The sequence below is a fragment of the Halichoerus grypus genome, chromosome 1 (assembly GCF_964656455.1).
Source record: "Halichoerus grypus chromosome 1, mHalGry1.hap1.1, whole genome shotgun sequence".
Taxonomy (NCBI): Eukaryota; Metazoa; Chordata; class Mammalia; order Carnivora; family Phocidae; genus Halichoerus; species Halichoerus grypus.
The window spans coordinates 92,581,268-92,603,939 of record NC_135712.1 but is presented as its reverse complement, the minus strand read 5'-3'; the positions used below and the strand labels follow the sequence as shown (position 1 = coordinate 92,603,939).

The 22,672-nt window shown below is 38.4% G+C and overlaps 1 protein-coding gene across 5 annotated transcripts in view; it reads right to left on the bottom strand.

Annotated features, from left to right (window-relative positions):
- TNIK (TRAF2 and NCK interacting kinase) overlaps window positions 1-22,672 on the bottom strand; it is a 382,741-nt gene that overhangs the window by 116,642 nt on the left and 243,427 nt on the right. For all 5 annotated transcript variants that reach the window (XM_078069267.1, XM_078069253.1, XM_078069254.1 and 2 more), the window contains exons 5-7: window positions 7,825-7,935; window positions 4,262-4,352; window positions 1,803-1,933 (exon numbers count right to left, since the gene is read on the bottom strand). In XM_078069267.1, the coding sequence (XP_077925393.1) occupies window positions 1,803-1,933; window positions 4,262-4,352; window positions 7,825-7,935 (333 nt within the window). The remainder of the gene's footprint in view (window positions 1-1,802; window positions 1,934-4,261; window positions 4,353-7,824; window positions 7,936-22,672) is intronic.

Here is a 22,672-nt window from a genome sequence, read left to right as displayed (position 1 = left end):
TCAGAATAGTTAGAAGGCTAAACTAAGGGTAAAAGTGTGAAACACCCTGATTCTCCACGGTGTGTTATAAAGCAGTCAGAAATACCTGTGGTCCAGAAGCAAACTAGTTAGCATTTGCTAAGTATAACTATTGTTTGAAGAATTACTTATAGCCAATTACAATACACATATCTGGTCTGGGACATATATTTTGTAGTGGCTCCTCTGAAGGGATCTGCAAATTAAATTATTGAAATATGCTTATCATTAGCAGTTTAAATAAATGACATTTATTTTGGCGAGAGATTAATTTTTAACTCGGCAGCTGTTTTCAGACGGATTGTTGTCAGATTATTACGGTGACTAACTTTGAGAGAAGGAAGACATTTACAGGAGATTATTTTGGTTTTAGACTTTCAGCTTGCATTTCTCCAAAGAGGCCAATCATTTTGTCAATGCCCTGAGCTACTGGGTCCCGAAGATATTGCAATGTTTGCATCTTTGTGACCTGATTTCAATAATAACCCCACATGTGGAGAACTAAAAATGTTCTTTAAAAGAGAAATTCTTCAAATATACTGTTCGGAAGCTGTTTTGTGGGTAAGTTGGAGATTTATATAGGAGTACATCATAGAGGAGCAGGGTAATATATTGGTAATATTCTGAAAAGAGAGCTGGAAGATGTGGGTTCAAGTCCCAACTCTGAGAAGCCCAGTAACTTGGTGTGCACTTGCAAAGGCCTCTGGCTTCAATTTCCTATCTGCAAGAGGAGGGCAAGTGGAGGTGACCACTAAAATCCTTTGGTGAAAAGTCCACGCACCTGTGAAACCAGCCTAGGTAGTATCAGATTTTGCCCAAGCTTGTGCCGTGGTCTACACAAAGACCACAGCATATCTCTTCATCTACCGCACTGAAAACCCACAGTTCCTACATCCCATTTGCCTCCAATTTTAACGTCTCAACTTTCAGCCACGATTCATGACAACAATGTCACCTGACATTGCAGCTACCAATGGGATAGTAACCCCAAATTATGTTTGATTACTGGCTAGCAGAATGGAACAGAAGGGGGCTTCCTGGAGAAGGGGACAACTGTCACCATCTACTTAAACACTGCTTTGAATTTATTAGCAAATTGCCAGTTTATCATACAAAGTAACAAGCTACAAATCAAATTTCAATGAAACAGCATGATAGGCTACAGAAATACCATGAAGTAGCTACCAACAACCTGTTTCATTTGCTCTCATTGAAAAGGAACTTCAATAATTAAACTTTGCACAATGGAGAAATGAGGAAGTCTATTCTTAATCAGAAAAAGATGACCCAAGACAACAGATTGGTTTTTTTAAACATAAAAAGCTCTCAGAATATATATATATGTTTTAACTATATATACATATATATATAGTTAAAAATCTAAACTATAATCAAAATAGAAATTTGTTGTCTATTTTTAAGTTTTTATTTAAATGCCAGTTAGTTAACATATAGTGTAATATTAGTCTCAGGTGTACAATATAGTGATTCAACCCTTCCATAAGAAATCTATTTTCTAATAAGAAACAAGAGTAAGTTCAAGAGAATAGAGAAAACGGTTTCAACATTTTTTACGAAGAGGCAATCAGATAAAACGGGTGAATTCATGGAAAAGATTCTCACTTGAGTGTCTTATCATTTTAAGTACAAATAATGCTTTTCAGTTCTCCCTTTGGATTACATAAATCATAGGCCTAAAGGCACGTGAGAATTCTCCCACTGCAAGACTCAGGACAAGACGTGAGTCAATGAAGACACATGAAGAGAAAATGAAGAAGTCATACCTTGAAATCGTATGTGGCGTCTGGGTTTTCGTCACAGGCAATGACTTCTGGTGCCATCCAGTAAGGGGTCCCGATGAAGGTATTTCTCCTGCCCACTGTTCGATCGAGCTGGGCACTGACGCCAAAGTCCACTATTTAAGAGAAGACAAATGAATAAAGTCTATGATCCTTATATGGTGATAAAACGAATGTGCATTTTTTTTTTTTACTGTGGCAAAATAAACATACCACAAAATTTATAATTTTAATCATTTTTAAGTCTACAGTTCTGTGTCATTGAATACATTCACATTGTTTTTTTTATATATATATATATTTTAAGATTTTATTTATTTATCAGAGAGAGAGAGACAGAGGCAGGCAGAGGGAGAAGCAGGCTCCTTGCTGAGCAGGGAGCCCGATGTGGGACTCGATCCCAGGACCCTGGGATCATGACCTGAGCCGAAGGCAGACGCTTAACCGACTGAGCCACTCAGGCGTCCCTACATTCACATTGTTGTGCAACCATCACCACCATCTGACTCCAGAATGTTTTCATCTTCCCAATCTGAAACTCTGTACTCATTTAAACAATAACTCCCCATTCTCCCCTCTCCCCAGCCCCTGACAAGCACCATTCTACTTTCTGTCTCTATAAATCGGGACTACTACAGGTACCTCATATAAGCGGAGCCATACAGTATTTGTCTTTGTGTGACTGGCTTATTTCAATTAGCATAATGTCCTCAAGGGTCATCCATGTTGGAGCATGGGTCAGCATTTCCTAACTTTTTAAGGCTCAATAACATTCCATTGTATGTAAGTGCCATGTTGTGTTTATCCACTCATCTGTTGATGGTCAACTGGGTTGCTTCTTCCTTTTAGCTATTCTGAATGTCTATTTTTAAAGTGCATGTATAAATGGATAAAGTGTACCAATGAGGAAAGTCCAAAATGTTGTATTTGGTTAAGCCAAGGGTCCATAGGGGCAAAACACAGGTGTTAAATCAAAAGCCAGCTTGTTTACCATAAAAGATAATACTTAGGGGATACAAAGAAAGTGGTTAAGAGCCAAGTTTCTGGAGTCAGACTGCGTAAGTTTGCAACCCAATTCTGCCACTTACTAGTGATGTGACCTGGGGCTAGCAGATCAACTTCTTTAAGCTTCAGTTTCCAAATTTATAAAATGAGGGTGATGATATTTACATAGAGTTGCTGTGATGTAAGTGTTGTGTACAGGGCCTGACATAATATTCTCTCAACAAGTGACTGTTAATTAGTGATGAGTGACTATTCTGAGGACAGATTATCTAGGCAGTCCGTACAAACATATGTATACACACACACACACACACACACACACACACACACACACGCCTTCCTTAAGTAATGTATGCTTTTGTTTTAAAAGGGAATATTCATGGGGTGCTGGGTGGCTCAGTCACTTAAGCGTCTGCCTTCGGCTCAGGTCGTGATCCCAGGGTCCTGGGATCAAGCCCCGCATCGGGCTCCCTGTTCCACGGGAAGCCTGCTTCTCCCTCTCCCACTCTCCCTATTTGTGTTCCCTCTCCCGCTGTCTCTCTCTCTCTGTCAAATAAATAAATAAAATCTTAAAAAAAAAAATAAAAGGGAATATTCATGAGATGAAAGTTTGGCCCCAAATGCTGAAAAAAAAAATGGAAATTATATATTTTAACAAAAAGGCAAGAGCAAATATTTGGGATATAAACATAGGACGTATTTCAATCTCTTTGGAAATAAACAATCATATGGCCAATAACTCCTTTCTAGATGACAAATTGCATATCCTAGGGATAGCTGTCGATTCGTGCTCTTACTCATAGACACCAAGCAGGTGGAGATTGTGGAGCATGTGGAGATTCTCTACCTATCTGGACAGTCCCAGCACCAAGGAAAAGGGTTCCCTCACTGATAACTCCAGCAAATGGAAGTAGGATAACCAGCATGCATGCAAAATTGAATACTGAACACCCCTTTTGTACAGGTGCCCTAGGTAATAATGAAGTTGATGTAAATATAACTTAAAACATGTGGGAACATAGCAGGGATTCATTATTCTAAATATGTCTAACTGTGGATATTTTTCAGTAAAAAATGGGTCGTTCTGTTATAGCAGCAACAAAGTCAACAAACGGTGAGATATAGGAAACCATTTCAAGGTCAGTCACTTCTAATCTGAAGGGTTTTTGCTTAAGAAAACCTCAATTATTTCTATGTATTAAGCAAATGGTTCTGTCTGCCATGTTGTATACCAGTTCACTCCTCAGGTGCTTTTAGAAAATGTTTTGAAATAGACAAACATTTTTCTTTTCATTCTTTAGTACAATGACCTCCAAATTCGTAGTGACAAATTTACATTCACTAAAAACAAAATAAAACAACAACAACAAAACCAACCAGCTGCTGAAATAATCCTATCAATTCCTTCAATTCCTAGGCTCACTGGATTCTGTTCTTACCTAGTTTAACTTCGGCATTCTCAGTCAGCAAGACGTTCTGCCCTTTAATATCTCGATGAATCACTTTATGCTGGTGTAGATGACTCAGCCCCTGGAGGAACAAAGAGTTGAGAAGGGTTAACGGGAACATAAGCCAAGATGCAAATAAATTATTTGGGTTGTCAATGATCCAAAAAAGATGCAAACTCACCCAGAGATATTTTTTTTTTTTTTTTTGGTACTTTCACTATCATACTCAGGTCTTCCACATGTGTATAGTGCGGTTCTAAACTAGGCAATTGATCAATGGCAACTGACATACAGAAGCAGTCTTTGCAATGCATGCTGCTGTATTAACTGAACTGCTTGCATATCAGCCGTGATCTCATGTAGCACGGACCCATGAGGACAAGGATGTGGTTCTGGCATGCACGAGTTTTAGCTAACAGTACTATGAAAAGTGAGGACTGCCTGCCTTTGCTAGTTTGTAACAGGAATATCTATAGTCTCTGTACAGAAAACTAACCTGATTTAACTAAGTCCTCCACTTTTTTTTTAAAGCAATATTTGAATTCAAGAGTTAAAAGTTGCTCACTAAATTCTACTCCTGAAACCAATACTGCACTCTATGTTAACTCACTTGAATTTAAATAAAAACTTAGAAGAAAAAAAAATAGTTAAAAGTTACATTATATCGTATAATTTTAGTTAAGCACAATAAAGTATTTTTTCAGACCAGACAAGAAATTTCCCTTTGCCTTTAGCCAACGTGGCTCACGTTAAAAAAAGAAAACAACAGTTTCTATTTCCTTTGTTGGCATCCATAACTATCATCTTTAGTGCTTTATGATATTTGTGACTTTGTGTTCATTGTATGAAATAATTATTTGATGACATCCAAAACTGACTGTGTTCCATTTCTCCATGAATTACTCTCTCTCTGGTTCATTTGTGGTGTGAGTTCTGAAATCTATGGACTTGCTCTAAGGTAGTGATACATTTCTCAAAGTATAACCTAAAAAAATCTCAAATTGGAGTCTTGAAGCAAATTATATTACGCTAATACTTGCTAATTAAGGTACTGTATACTCAAGCATTGTCATTTTATTATTTATAATTTTCTGTACTTTTAATTTTCCTCCATAATGAAAAAACCCTGGCATGGAAAGATGAAGTTGACACAAAAAGAAACAAAAATAATATCCAAATTCTTTTGCTGAAAAAACTCAGCATAAGAATCTGGATGCCCAGAGAAGATCCATGTGTATATTCAGGAAGATCAGTAAACACAAACCATGTGAGAAATTGAACCACTGGTTTGGGTTTTAAAAAAATTACCTTTCCTCTCTAGTCAGTTCAGCTCAAGGTAGACATCAAGCAGAGTAAAATGTATGGTTTTACAACATATTAACATCCCATGAATACTTAGAGGGACTGAAGATCCTCACACTCCTTCACTAGCAAAGCAGTTGGAAGCAGGTACCAGAGCACATAAGTGAGCCAAACATTGTAGTTAATGATATCGTGTGATGCGTGGAAGGTTCTCTCTGAAACTTCTTGTGATTGAATGTCCCTTCCAATGAGTCACCTTATCTCAAATGCCAGTATCTTTTGGGAAAATGTATTGGAAGAAAGCAGAAAACACTGTTTTCACACATTCTAATCAGGTACTGAGAGAATCATCGGGTGAAACATCCTGCTGCTTTCAGAACCCTGGAGAGCCCATGGCTGACCCCCAGGGTTCCCCATCCAAGGTTCCCCAGCAGAGCAGAAAGGTATACTGCAGAACCAGCCCTGGAGGCCCAATGTATTCTTGGCCCCACTGGGTTGTCTGGATGCCTAAATAACCCTTTGTGCTTTCTCTAAATGAGTGAAATTCTAAGTCAGAAATTCAAATGAAGTTTACACAAAAGCACCTCAACACTCAAAAATAAATGTCAGATTTGAAGGAAAGGAGCAACCATACCTCCTTGTTTCCTGCTCAAATTTTGTCTTGTGTTCTGTATCAGAAATCTTTTTGCCCACCCGAAGCCATGGACGTTTTATCTGATGTTTGCTCTTAAGAGCTTTATTTTTTGCATCTTTTACATTTATATCTCTTATCCAGCTGGAATTAATTTTTGGATATGGTATAAAGCAGGTATCAAGTTTCATGTTTTCCCATGACTCTTCAATTGACCAAGCACTATTTACTGATAAAAGCACCCTTTCCCCATGCCCTGCAGTGCTCCTTTTGCCATAAATCAGGTGTCCAGATGAAGTGGGTCTGTTTGTGGACTCTTGATTCTGTTCCCCTGGCCATTTGTCTATCTTGTGACAATTCCACTCTGTCTTATTTACTTAGTAGCTTTATAATAAGTCTCAATAACTGGCAGCATAAATCCTCCAGCTCTATTCTTCTTCTTCAAGATTGCCTTGGCTATTCTTGGCCCTTTGCATTTCCATATAATGTTTGAAAACTCAGCTTGTCAATATCCACAGCTATACCTAGAGGGATTTTGATGGGGAGTTCAATGAAACCATGGATCAAACCAGGGAGAAATCACATCTTCACAATATTAAGTATTCTTATCTATGAAATGGTATACACCTCCATTTATTAAGGTCTCCTTTAATTTCTCTCAGTAATATTTTGTGGTTTTCAGTGTTGAAGTCATTCACATCTTTCTGTAAGTTTATTTCTAAGTATTTGACTTTTATGCTATTATAAATGTTATTTTTAAAGTTCACTTTCTGTTCGTTGTTGTTTTTTTTGCCTTATGTGGTTTGAATATTTTTAATGTCTTTCATCCACCCATCTATCCATCCCTCCATCCACTCACAGCACATAATCTGTCTCTCAAAAGTGTATCTTGGACACATCATGAAAATAGTTTTAACTTATTCCCTTAGGTTAAGAAGGCAGAGCGTATAAATAGATTGCCAAGCACATCTAGTAAGAATGCTCAGTGAACACACAATAGCCTCCATATCAGTAGCAAGAGATAATTAAACTAGTCTGACTGAACTAAAATATGACCAGTTACCTTCTTCTCCCTGAACTGAGCTCAGTAAATATGACACTATTGTCCAGATTGCCTGACTGAGATCAGTAGGCAAAACTGGACAAACAGACTTAGTCTCATCCAGCTATTCTGATCAATTTAACTGACAAAGTCTTAAAGAATTTTTTTTTAAATTTAAAATTAGTTAAACTAGGTTCTATATGCTAAAATGGTAAATGTCACGCAACCCTTAAACTCGTCATAAACTTTCACAAATGGAAAATTCAAATGAGTAATCAAAATACCTCTAAAAAATTCATTTCCTAAGTGAGACCTTATCTCTATGCTCTAAAATCAGATTTCTAATTGGAAATATCGTGGGAAATGAATCCCTTGTTAAGGGAAGTCACCCAGTGTTAGCCCTCCAAATGAGAGTGCACATGGCCTGTTCAGAATGGCTCTCACCTTCATGCGAGCAGACCCCAAAACTACCACTACCACCATCACTGTTAGAATAATGCTTTACAAACATCTGCAATACTTTTGTGAATGTCAGTGGAAAGTTCAACACCTCCCAAGATACTCCGCGTTGTCACTTACTCGTAAGATCTCCCTGCAGATGTATGCGATCCACTCCTCCTTCAAGGTGTTACCTTTTGTGTTCTTGATCAAGTCAGTGACAGAGCCAGCGCCACAAAATTCCATCACCAACTGGCAAAGGAAGCAAACATGCCATTATTATAATTATACTTCACAGCTTTCACTGGGCTGAGTTAAGAAAGCATAAGTCATTCCAGTTGGCTGTTTTAGAATACCACTCCTGTAAAGAAGAAGTGATCATAAGACAGTGTAGAAAACATAAACTCATATCTTAATTTCTTTCCAAAGTGATGGAAAAGAAAGATGATTTTTAATTTTCCAACCTGAAAGTTATAATTGGAAATTGAGGGAAATCTCCATATTCTAAGTACTTTTAAAAATGAGGGCAGCTAGGTGGTTCAGATGTAGTTGAGAATATCTCTGTGTTTTTATCCAGCAATTGATCTTACCTTTCCTACAAAAGTAGATCATTCCCCTGTCTGAAAGAACTATGGTTTTCTAGGCAATCTGACGCTAGGACAATAAAGTATACACTGTTCATGCTATTGGTTTGTAAGTGGCACTGTAAGTTGTCAGAGTGGGGACTATCTGTTTTTAATTAACTTTCAGCAAATGTTCCCAGGAGGTTAGACACATCAAATAAATTCAATAAACAATAAGCACCTTTCATCCAAAAAGCTTCAAGTTCTCTATAAATATAAACTCATTACAGCACTCACCAACTTTATCAAATAGGCAGAACATAATCTTCTCCCTTATTTAATGGAGAAATAGAGACTAGAAGAGGAAAAGCAATTCATCTGATTTTACATCCATATTCTAGGTTTAGGAAACACATCCATTTATTTACTTTCTCCCTTTTCTCCAAAAAAAAAAAAAATAAGAAAGAAAGAAAGAAAGAAAGGTCTTCAACAAATGGCATCTTATTATTAAATACTTACATTTTTTCGTAATTATATGAAAAGAATTCAGAATAACTAGCAATCGATCTCTGACTAGACACTAGAAACGAAACTCAAAGGGACCCATAATAAAATCACATTGACGGTTTTGACTTTGTCCAAATGTACATTCTTAACATCAACACCATGTATGCCTCATAGAAACTCAGTAAAACTCCTGACATGAGTTTCATGAACAAGTTTCCAATGCCTTTGCTGACTGGCCTTACGATTGCACAAAGGGTAGGGAAACGCTACCATCTTCTCCAGAGTACCTGTAAAAGTAAAGAGACCTCTCAGGAGGTTTTGTAAGGAAATTTGAGAACTGCCACAATAGACCCCATTGCAACCCATAAGAGTTGTAAAATTATCATACATGATAGTCAGGAAGCTATCAAAGAACATATATGGGTCATGTTAGAAAGAACTCAAGAGTCAACTTGAAGAGGTTCTCACTGGCCAAAGATGGGATGATTTGAGCATCAATAAGAATAAGAACCGTGATGGCTTGAAACACATTAAACTTACCTAAATGCATTAACAAACAGCCCTCAAAAAGAATATAACTGGCATTGGCTTACTTTGAGACTGGTAAATAGAGGGAAAGAATCAAGAATTTACACTACATTCTTAGACAAGTTTTAGCACTGGATAGTAAAGTAACTAAAAGGGGCAAATCTTCTCTTTATAAAATGCAGTCATTCCATGTAATAAATGAAGAGGACATAATAGAATTAAAATATCACTATTTCATAGTCCCTGACAAACTAATGAATTTAAGCACTGATTATCAATGGCTGCTAACATAAAAAACATAAGAAGTGACCAGACAGTATTTGCCTCTCAATTAGAATAAGAACATCACCTAAGAAGTAGCCTTGCTAAAAACAAACAAACAACAAAAAACAAAACAAAAGAACCCTAGACTCTGATCAAGCGTCTAGTTCCAACTACCAGATTACAGACAATTCGGAGGACTGAGGAACACGTTACCTCATGGGGATACAGTCGAGAAAATCTAGAACAGGAAACTCCACAGGGCAAATGACCCACTTGCTTCAACAAATAAATTGCAAGAAGGAAAAAAGGAGATGGGGGGATATCTATAGACTTAAAAACATTAAAAAGATATACCAACAATTTGCAAGGGATGCAACTTATCTGGATATGAGTTTTTTTCCCAAAGCTCTTAAAATTTTTGAGGCAATTAAAGCTTTGAATACAGACTAGATATTTGATGATACTAAGGAAATATGAGGGTTTTTAAAAGTGTGATAATGGTACTGTAGTTATGTAAAAAAATTCTTATCTTAGTGAAACATGCTGAATGACTATGAATAAAATGATACGATGGTCTTTTCTATAAATGATGCCGGGACAACTGGATATCCACATGTAAAAGAATAATGTTGAACCCTGACCTCACACCATACAAAAAATTATCTCAAAATGGATCAGAGACCTAAATATAAGAGCTAAAACTATAAAACTCTGAGGAGAGAACATAGGGGGAAATCTCCATGACCTTGGACTTGGCAATGGTTGCTTAGCTATGACAATTAAAGCACAGGCAACAAAAGAAAAAACAGATAAGGTGGGTTACATTAAAATTAAAAACTTCTGTGCCTCAAAGGATACAACTGGGAGAGTGAAAAGAAAACCAACTGAATGGGAAAAGTATTTGTAAATCATATATCCAATAAGAGTCTAGTATCCAGAATATATAAAGGACACTTAGAGATCAACAACAAACATATAAATAACATAATTTAAAAATGGGCAAAAGACTTGAATAGACATTTCTCCAAAGAAGATACACAAATAACCAACAATCACATGGACTGATGCCTAACATCAATAGTCATTAGGAAAAGTACAAATCAATGGGGTAACCAGGTGATGGGTATTAAGGAGGGCATGTGATGTGATGAGCACTGGGTGTTATAGGCAACTGATAAATTACTGAACACTACATCTGAAACTAATGATGTACCATATGTTGGCTAATTGAATTTAAATTAAAAAAAGGAAAGTGTAAATCAAAATTACAGTAAGGTACCACTTTATACCCACTAGGATAGTTATAATTTTTTTTTTTTTAAAAGGCAGAAAATAACAAATGTTGGCAAGGATGTGGAGAAATTGGAACCCTCATATACTGCTGGGGGGAATGTAAAATGTTGCAGTCACACAGAGTTCGATGGTTCCACAACAAGTTGACATAGAATTGCATTATGACCTAGCAATTCCACTTGTAGGCATATACTCAAAAGAATTGAAAACAAGTATTCAAACAAAAACTTGCATCCAAATGTTCAAAGCACCACTATTCACAATAGACAAAAGGTGGAAGTAACCAAAATGTCCACTATCAGATGAATAAACAGAATGTGGTGTAGCCATATAACAGAGTATTATTCTGCTACAGAAAGGAATGACGTACTGATGCCTGACGCAACACGGTTGAATCTTGAAAACATTATACTCACTGAAAGGAGGACCAAAAAGGCTCTGTATTGTATAAATCCATTTATATGAAATATAAAGCAGATGGGTGGCTGCCAAGCACTAGGGGGAGGGAGGAATGGTGCTGAATGGGTGCAGAGTTTCCTTTTGGGGTGATGAAAAATTCTGTAACTAGATAGTGGTAACAGTTGCACAATACTATGTACCTAATGCCACTGAATTACATATTTTAAAATGGTTAATATGCTAAAGGTTATGTTATATATATTTTATCAGAATTTAGAAAAAGTGAGAGGATGAGTAGAAGGGAAGAAGTGGGTGAGCATGTTTTTGGGGCAGGATTGGTCAATGACGAATGGTTGCTGGGGCTAGTGTGGGGCACATGGGTGTCCATTATATTGTTCTCTTTACTATTGTGTATTTGGGGGATTCTCTATAACACAGAGTTAAAGAAAATCCCATTATGTAGCAAACCATGGTTCAATGGCAGCCAGGCAGACCAAAGGAACATCCTTGGGTGGAAAGAAAATATTTTCTCAAGTGAGCAAAATATGCTTGTGCCCCTTCTCAAATCCCATTTTGAAGAACACAGTGACCAGACCTCCTACGAATGCCTCCATTGCTCCTCTATCAGCTGGAGAATATGTCCCACCACTGAGCTCTATTAGGCCACGTAATTATAGTTCCCAAGGAAAGCAGTGGAAGCCCAGTGGCTCCAGTCTTTTAAAATTAGATTGGACAAAATACTTTCAAATATTCAGTAGGAAACAATCCTGCTCTAGACAGGCACTAATGTCAGTGATTTCTATAATTTGCTTCTCTATTCAGCTCCAGCTGAAGGCTGCTAAATTCTTTTCATCTCACTACGGAATGAAATGATTGTTAAATTATGTAATGGGATTTAAAAAAAAAAAAAGAGAGAGAGAGAAAGAGAAAAGAAGAAACCAGCATTTGCTAGCAACTGGTTCCTGCGGCCGCACAGCAACACTGATAATTACCGCCACCATGCAGCAGGGACCCTCCCTCACCACAAGTAACCTCAACACATTAATAAACAGAAACAGGGCTCAACATGCCAAGCCCAGCAGTGGTAAGTCAATAACTTCCCATCTCACAAGCAAGAAATAATGGATCATTAATATTCTCCCCAAAAGAAAGTTCTCAAAGAGTTGACACTGGGCCAACAATACTTGCTCAGATTTACTGAGAATTTGCCATGTGCCAGGCGCTGGGCTCGGTGATTTGCAACTACTGTTTCATTAATTCTCCTTCCCCTCAATTCCCTTTTCCTTATTTACTTGGAAATGAAGCTTAGTTATGGTCTGCAGCCTTATCCAGAGTCTATGTAGTCATTAAGTAAGTAGAGCAGGGTTGAAAGCGTGGTGCTCTCTCAAGTACTAGCTATGTGACCTTGGGCATGCATGTTCTCTAACCACCCTAGGCTCAGCACCCCACCATCAGCACTATAAAATGCAAAATAAAATAAAATAAAATAAAATAAAATAAAATAAAATGTTTGATGAGAACATTAAGTGTGTCCATGAGTGTAAAACTCCTAGCAGCCCCAAATCTTAAACTATATTTATTACTTTTTATCTATTGCTCTGTTTGCACTTAAAAAAAAAAAAAAAAGCAACAAGGAAGAGTTTCCAACTTGAAAGAGGGTATCAATAGCTTCCCAAGATCCACTTCACTTGAATGGTGAAGAAATGGCTGACGGGTGCTTATATATTTTTTAAAGGTTTTATTTATTTATTTGGCAGAGGAGAGACATAGTGAGAGAGGGAACACAAGCAGGGGGAGTGGGAGAAGGAGAAGCAGGCTTCCCGCCAAGCAGGGAGCCCGATGCGGGTCTCGATCCCAGGACCTTGGGATCATGACCTGAGCCGAAGGCAGACGCTTAACGACTGAGCCACCCAGGCGCCCCCGACAGGTGCTTATGAAGGGCATTGGGCACATGTGTTTCTAAAACCCCTATTAATAAAAGAGCACAAAGGACACATGTCCTTTTTTCAGGCTTGTATCTCATGGCAAGAAGAAACAGTGGTGCATTCCAGGACATTGGATCTTTTTATTTGGAAGGCTGAAGAGGTGGAGGGAGAGGTTTAGAAGGAATGGTGCATTTGAAATGCTCACTCAACACCACCTAAACAACTGAGTCAGAAAACAGGGTACACCTAACGTGTAACTTAGGAAGACAGAGGATGGCTGAGTTGAAGGTGAGGACAGAACCAAGCTCATGCAGGACAGGGGTTGGACCTAGACTTAGAACTGGAACCGTTCCACTGAGGAGATATTTAAGAAACAGCACAGTAGGGGCGCCTGGGTGGCTGAGTCAGTTAAGTGTCATGATCCCAGGGTCCTGGGATGGAGCCCTGCTGCAGGCTCTCTGCTCAGAGGGAATCCTGCTCCTTCTTCTCCCTCTGCCCCTTCCCCTGCTCGTTCTCTCTCTCTCTCTCTCAAATAAATAAATAAAATCTTTAAAAAAGAGAAAGAGAAAGAAACAGCACAGTGTAGTGCAACCCAATTAAGAGGGAAAGGGTTGCTTGGACATGATAGTTATTTCTATCTAAATTAAAGAGGTTAACTTTTAAAAACAAAGAGTTCCAGCATTTGTCACAACTTACGTGGTTGTTCATCATGTATTTTTGTCAGTTGTCTTCTACTTCCGGCCAGCAAGATGTTTTTTCTTAGAAGTTGTGGGGGCAGGGGACAATATTTAAGTGAAAGGTCTTTGGTCTCAGCTGGGCCCAGAGGGAATTTCAGAAGCACTGTTTGAGCCAGCCCTAAGCTCACCTCCTCAACACGTCCTCATCGGGAGGCGCCTTCAGGATGGAGTCACCTGCCGTGGTCACTTCTAACCTGAGCTTTCCAACCCCAATCACCTCTGAAGGAATTTTAAAAAGGTTTATCCTTAGAGCCAGCTTAAGAAGCTTAGGACGATTTCTGGGGTCCCTACAGTATTCGTTTATCTGCTAGTTAACTGGTTTTAAGTTCCTGTAACAAGAAACAGGGCTTTATGATATTTTAAAACTGCAGGCGCTAGCCAAAAATACCTTGATTTGTTCCCCCCAAATGTCATGAGTCAGTCACCCACAGGAATAACTGACTACTAACGGATCCCTTCTCTTTTCTAGTAAAAGGAGGGGCAAGACACAGGGGAGAGGAAGAGGAGAGAGCAGGATGCCGAAGGTGCAAAGGTCTGTCTAAAATGAGAGAAGTTTGAACCCAGCAGTTGAAGGGGCACTCTAAGAAAAGGGTAGGAAAGATAACCATCCAAGAATTCACAGCTCTGCAGAGGATCAGCCTATTGACCTTGAAGGTCCAGAAACATCAGCAAGGCACAGGATATTTTTATCATGTGTGGCCAGGAATAGCCACAGATCTCATCTGCATGATTTATGAAGGTGTAAACAAAACCAGTACTTTGTTATAGAATGCTGTCTCACTTGCCAGAGGTAGTATAAAGACCCACAGTATCAAATACATGCGTATGTAAGTACAAAAATTGGTAGGCATACATATGAACACATTTATCACTTAAATCAACTTATGTAAAGGCAAGGTAAAACTGTTGGGAATTTCAAATTTGAAAAAGCAACCTAAATAATCCTTTGCATTCATTTTTAAACTAGCATGTATTTGAAAAAAAAAATTCCTTTGGCGTCTACATTATATTTTTAGACTTGAAAAAAAGTGCTTGAACTATAAATTCTAATTTTCCAAAGGTAAAAAATTGAGTCCCAAGGACGTGAAGTGTCCCAAACTTTGTTGATATAGTTTCTGGATAACGAACAACTTTATACCTTGAGAATGACAATGGCAGTTTGAATATACAGAGCCAACTGGTATTTTTAGCCACAAGAAGCCACTAGAAAGGCTCAACGGTCAGTGGTCACCATGTCTAAGGAGAGAGAGTCTGAGTCAGCATGCAGCATTCAAGGAATGAGGGAAGTTAGTTGCATCTTGTATTTGATTTCTGGTGCTCAAATTTCTCAGTATGTATGCAAGGTCTGCTGGAGAATTTTTCCTGTTAGGAGTAAATCATTACATGTCCATTCTGGCCAGGGACCCGCTCACAGAAACTAATCTTATTAAGGCTGTAAGAAATGTTCGACTCTGCTCGTGAGAATGTTACACCCAAAGAGAAGAACGTGGGGAGGGGATGGGAAAGCAAGCTTTCAGATGAGTAAAAATAGGACAAGAAAATAAAATACTAGCCTTAGAGGATTTATGATTAAACAACTTGATAGTTGAGGATTTTGAGAAGCACAACTTAAATGGAACACAGACTTTAGCTCAGAATTCATCTAGAAAAGGAATCGGAGGTTTGTGTAGCCCAATAGCAGAATAACTTTGGGCACACAGAAGTCTTCCTTCTGCTAAGGTGAAAAGCAGTCTAAGCACAATTCAAATGAAATTCACTGCAATCAAAGAAGAAATCATTTGTACATTCTTGGCAGAGTCACCCATCAGTTCATAAAAATGGCTCTTTTAAAGCTGAACTCAGGCCCTATTGCAATGTATTAAATTAGGAATGGCTTTCACTCTCTTTGTACCTAAGTAGCATATCCTGTCTCTATAGGTCATGCGATAGGGCAGCTCTGAGTCTGGGAGCCTGTTTACAATCACTCCTCCTAATATTTTAGGCATGCCTTCTCTAATTACCAAAGTTAGCCTTTCAAAAATTTCTATTCACAGATAATAAGATTCAGTCACTTCTTCAGACAAATGACCTAGGTTCTACATATATGAAGAAGGGAGTTCTTTAGTTACATAAGTGACAAATACTGATCAAGACAAGGAAAAAAAAAAAGGAAAGAAAAGAAAAAGAAAGTCTCATTTCTGATACATAGAACTCAAAAAAGAGAAACTTTAAATTGTTCAAAAGAGTCAGCTACAGGTGGCTTGAATTTTTAATAATGCTATCTGCAGCACCTCATATTTAAGTCTTAAAACAACCAAAAATGCAAGCGGGCCTGATCTTTGGTCAGACAAGATGCCACAGCAAATGTAAACTATATTCGACCTAGGTTTGGGGAGTGAGGCCAACATCACTGCAGATTCCAGAAAAGTCCTCTCATGGGTACACCTCAGCATCTCATTCCCAGATGATATTATGCAGGAGCTGGACAAGTAACGTCAATGCATGAAGTTGAGCGTGTGTGGAGGCCAACAGGGAGCGCCGGGACCTCTGGTCCAAACTGGAGTGGGCATGTGCTCTCCAAACAGCTATCACATCCTGCTGCTACTGGGGATTTCAGGCCCAGCATTTCCATATCATCCTGTTTTTCAAAACTTTTCAAGGAATCCAGACTTTTGTGTGAAACTATTTGATTTTTTTCTAATGTTGGCATAATTAAAACACCACCGCTTATGTGAATCAAACGAAATACATTCACCTGGACAGTATTTAGCCTCTGGGCTGCCAGTTTGAAAACCCAGATCTACTCTACATTGCTTTTTTTTTTTTTTTTAGGTTTTTATTTATTTGTTTGAGAGAGAGAGAGAGAGAGAGAATGAGCAGGGGGAGGGGCAGAGGCAGAGGGAGAAGCAGGTTCCCCGTTGAGCAGAGAGCCTGACGTGGGGCTCGCTCTGAGGACTCTGGGATCATGATCTGAGCCGAAGGCAGACGCTTAACCGAATGAGCCACCCAGGTTCCCCTGCCTTTTTTTTTTTTTCTTTAAGTTACCATTTTTATGAGGAAGAAACCAAATGTCAGAGATGCTGCCTCTGCCAATACTAGAACCCAGGTCTCTGGATTCCAGGTCGGGTTTCAGCTCATTGCTACAATGTTTGTCCCCAAAGTGCACACCCCATAATTTGTTAACTCTTACCTCTGCGAGGCTACACTGTTGCAATCTAAGGAATGGCTTATCGGGACCTTGCAGTACAGTAATCTGCTGTCTTATGACCACCCTGCATTTCCAAAGCTAGTCAGAAATTTATTGCTTTTGTAAGATATTCTAGTCCTGTGATTGTGGTGGTATCAGAAGAGACAGCAAAATATGTGTGATTTCGCTTTCCAATGTCAGAGAAATTGGTGTGCCTAGTGGATGCTTCTTGTCCCTCACTCCCAGTGCCTGAATGGTATGCAGCAGAACGGAGAGCTGCTCCGCACCGAGGCGAGGCGGAATGAGGTGGCAATGTCGTGTGACAGAGCTGCTTGTTTCCAAGAGATCAGAATCTTTATTGAAAGAGCTCCCTTTTTTGATTTCCGGTTCTGGCCCTCAGCAGTTGATAAAGTAGAATTACTTAGCCATTATCAGAAGTAGTTGTATTTCCGCAAAGAGATGGTACTAAACAAGTTTATCTCTACAAGACGATAGAATTCGCACAGATTATAATTCAATCAGACACCTAAAACAGCACACGTATTGGCTGGTAGGCTATGTGCAAAACCTCCAGTCACAACAAAAGAAATAACTGGGGAATATTTCACGTAGTCTGAACAGTGGGAATGAATGTTAGCAAGCGCTGCTTTGGGTGGCTACAGGTTATGTCTCTATATAATTCACAATAACATTTTTATATACGTGTAATCTTAACAGGATGCCATTAGTCCAAAGAGTCAACCATCTGTGACCTTTGCAATTGTTTGCTAAAACATTCCTGGAAGGTTTAATATACTCTTCAAAGCATATTTCCTAGACTTCGCATCAGTCTTATTAGTAACTGGTCCTGCTACCCTCTTTGAAAACTGGGGAACTGAGGAATGAAGAAGGTTAAAGGTGAAGTCAAAATAATTGAAACCCAAAGCCTCAATCCTATTTAGAATACCAAATTTTGGTATTAGAACTATTTCTCACAACTTAAAAAAAAAGAGTGTAGAACTCAGGAGCTCGATTCTAGCATCGGTCAGCCTGGGGTTGGCTAACACACTGGCTTTATCCCCCACCAGCTGGGAGACCCTGGGCAGATTTCTTAACTTCTCTGAGCCAAATTTCCTTATCTGTAAAGTGGGAATAATGATAATATCTAATTTGTAGAGTGGTTGTAAAGATCTAATGAAATAATATGACAAGGCAAAAAAAAAAAAAAACCCCACAATACTTGGCATGTGATAAGCAAGCAATAAGTATCACCTGCTATTGTTATTATTAACAGGGAATGGCTCAAATTCAGTGAGTCAGAGGCCTTGGAATAAATACACACTATCATATTCTATAATCAAGTTCCCACCAATATTGTAATCTGGTATTAATTTCCTAATTATTATGTTTCAATTCTGCCTTTATTTTTCCAAGTTCCCCCTTAGTTTGTTGTCAAATAGAAAGAGCACAACTAGAAAAAGAAGATGCTCTTGCCCTCAGGAGCATTTCATGGCTTCATATTTTCATCTCCAGTGACACAGAAGCTAACGGATGATTAGGGACATGGGCATGGACACAACAGTCCTCTGCAGGAGCACCAACAGATAAATGCTAGGTCCTGTGTCTTCCAAGCAGAACGTGGGGCCTGTAATATTTAATTGCAGATAGGAAAATGGAATGTGAAGGCCCGGGTCCTCCCATGGGGCCTCGGTTTGGGAGGGATCACTACTTGCAGATCTCCCTTTGCCAACTTCAGGAAGGGGATTAGCTTGCTAAAACGGTCTCCTAACTGGCCTCCTTGCTTCTGCTCTGGCCCCCATCTGGTCTAATCTCAACCGAGCAATGAGAGGGACCCCTTACCTATGTGGATCAGTTTCCATCCCTCCATATTCAAAACTCTCCAGTGGCCCTTCACCTCACTCAGAGTAAAAGCTGACATCTTTCCCATGGTGTGTAAGGCTCTGCGTGATCTGGTCCCACATCTCTTCTCCCCATGTTTCTGGTCACACTGCTCCCATTGTTATTATTGGAAACCACCAGGCTTGGAATGCCCTTCCTCGAGTTATCTACAATGGGGCTTCCCCTGGTTGCAGCCCTATTAACCTTGCCCTGCTCTACGAGGCACTGGTCAGCTTCCAGCATCCTCTGCAGTTTTCTTACTAATTATGGTTACTGTCTGTGATCTGTAGTAGGAATGTAAGCTACAGGTAAGTAGGGGCTTTCTTCAGTTTTGTTCACTGATATAGCCTAAGTGCCCAGAAGAGTGCCTTGTGCCTAGCAAGAGCTTGATACATATTTGTTGGATGAATGAATGGATCAATGGTGAATGAATAAGTGAATATATACACATGCAGATTCTCGATTCCCAGCAACCACAGCTGTCTTCATGGGAGGAACAACTGGCCAGGGTGAGAACTGGTGGGCAGCAACTGGTTCCCAAGAGTATAAAACCTCCTGTTCACACCATGCAGATGCGAATAGGCGTGCTGCTTTCTCCCAGTGCCAATTGGAAAACGGACTGTAGGTTTCGCTTATTAAAAAAAACACAAAAAACAAACTTCCAGTGCCTTTCACAGAACTTCAGGCCGAGCTAAATTGTCACAATTCAGGATGCCTGTATTCTGGCTCTGCATTCATCCATTAATGAGCTTTGAGGTCCTGGGAAAGTCAATTAACTTCATGGGAACCCAGCAAAATAAAAGACAACTAATTTTCTTTCCAACTTAAAAAATCGCAGCATTAGGAAAAGGGTAAAAACCAGTCAATCCCTGCTTGACCACTCCTCTCTTTCCTTCAGCCAATGATTTCCAAATAAATACCCAGATTTTAACAACTCACCCTCACAAGAAAACCGACGACCCGATCTGGCCCATCTCACAAAAGAAATGATATTAATAGTTGGGTGTAACTCAGCTTGTATTTCTGCAGGTGATTCCTGAAGGTGGTGGTTCCAAAGCTACATTAATGCTTTCTTTTAATTGGGAACCATGCCCCTGACCAAACCAAACACCTCTCTCCAGATAGCACTAGAACAGCTATCATTCTCCACTTCTTATCTGCTGAAGCTTATGGCAATATGGGGTCATTGTTAAAAAGCTAGATTCTTGATGACGTAGAAGTCCTTTAGGAACACAGAGATATTCCAACTTGCGTCCTCTCATCATTTCTGTTGAACCTATAGGTCACAGGTAAAATGAGCTCTCCAGGTACCTGTAGCAATCTGCTTTGTACCAACAATATTAGCAACCAAGTTTGTGGGAATGTTAATCACTTTCCTTTATAGACCAACTATTTTGTCAGCATCATATGCCCAGCACCTCCCTAGGACACTGAGATGCAAACAACACAATCTTTGTACTCAGAGAGCTGACTATCTATGAGAAGCAAAGACAGCCCCATGAAAAGCAATTAAAAAAAGAAGGAACAGAAGTGGCTCTGATATTCAAGTTAAGAGAAAGTTTAGAAGAAAAAAAAAGCAGACCTAAAAAAGAAAAAAGGTTTCAAAAATTAAATTCCTGAAATGACTACCCAGATACAAATATCTTCAACTCCATTGGTATATTATTCTAGACATCCCCACCATTTATATATATAGATGGATAGATACATTTTTTCTTTTTCTTCCTTTTTTTGACAAAAATGAAAATGTGCTTTATCTAATCTAAACCCCATTATAATAGTTAATTGTTTATACATTGTAAATATAAATCTACAGCATTTTAACTAGCTGATGTGTCCTTTCATAGTGTCCTTTAATGGATTTACTTTAAGCAATTCCTTATTGGTTAATTTCTGCATACATCTTTATGTAGTTACCCAAATATTTATTTATATATGTGTGTGTGTGTGTGTGAGAGAGAGAGAGAGAGACAGAGAGACAGAGAGACAGAGAGAGAGAGAGAGAGAGCATGTTTATCCATTTGTATTCTAATTGCCCTTGAGTAAAGATAGAGTACCAACCTCCAACCTTCATTTCCATAAGCAGTGGGTGTGAGTGTCCATTCTGGGTAAATCATTTAAAAAAAAATCTTTGCCAATCTACAAGTTAAGAAACGGTATTTAATTTTTGTTTTCTTTTGCATTTATGTTGTTGGTATGATTCTATTTTAAGAACATCTTTACAGGTAATTGATATTTCTTACTTCTTTAATCGTTGTCTTGTTCTTAACTCAATCTTTCTCTTAGTTTCATATTTTACTATTGATTTATAAAAACTCTCCATTTCTAAAGGCTACTAAATTCTTTCTCATCATATACCAAATGGATATTTTTTCCTAAATCAGTTATTTGCATTTTTATTTGTTTATTATGGTTTTTTTGTAATGGGAAATGTTAAGAAATGTATACAGGCAAGTTCATCAAAATTCTGTTTTGTGGATATGCTCTTGCATATATGCCCTCATATATCTTTCTTTAGTATTATATGGTTACCTCTATTTTCTCCTACTACTTTTACATTTTTAATTTTCATATTTATATCTACATTTAAGAGGCCATGATTAAAATCTTACTATAACTCTTTCAGAAATCACATAAAAATATATAAAATCAATGTGATCATACAAAGAGGGTTTATTTACCCAAAAGTACTTTTTAAAATTTTAAATTTAAAGATGGGACTTATAGGGAAAAGAATAACCAGCAGCTCTTTTCACTACCAAAGATTGTAGTAGTCAATTATCAAATGACATGAAAATCTTGTTATTCTTCTGAGCTAACATTATTATATTCTTTTCGGTCACCAACTCTGGTTCACTGTGTATGTTTTACCTTCTCAGCTGGACCACACATGTCTTTTGCATTAAGACAGTAGACTGAGATTCTTTGATAAATTATCCATGAAATAGTAGTCATGGGATCCACACAATTTAGTATGTAATTTGGCATATAGTAAGCTCTGTCTAATTAAATAAATTTTCTGTGCCAGACACATATTAAGAACTCTAGAAAATGAATAAGATGATAAGTGGTTAAAAGGGTATTTTTTAGAGTAATTAATCCAACAGCAACATATGGGATGAACAGAGATTCAAGAAAGAGAGAGATGGATAGATCAAGTAGAAGTCCACTGCAAAATCTAAGCTTCCACTGAATGGACTGAGGGCCTAAGAATAAATAAAAGTTTCATGGACAGTAATCAGGAAGATGAGAAGACGAGCAATCTGAGCAGGGAAGGGAGGGGAGTAGCGGTTTTGGTATCAGACATACTGAATCTACTTTCAGTGGAACAGACTGTCAAAGATACAGGACGGGGGCACATAGCTAACTGGATAGGAAAGCAACCTCTAAGAGTACTTATACAGTATCAGACTGGGTCAGGTATTTCACTCACAGACTTGGAATTTAAATTTTAGTCATCCACACATTAGTTATAGGCAAGGAAAAAGACTCCAAGAGCTTGGTTAGATCATTGCTCTGCCATTTCTAGCTACAAAGACCTTAGGGCAATTTACTTACCATCTTTGTAAGCCCAAGTTTTGTCATCTAAGAAATGAGGAAATAATAATGTCTCCCTCAAAGAGCTGGAATAAATGATATAATACACAAAAAGCAAATATCATGATGCCTAAAATACAATAAAAACTCAATAAATGTAGTAACTAGTGGAAAAACCAGAGACCTTAACAA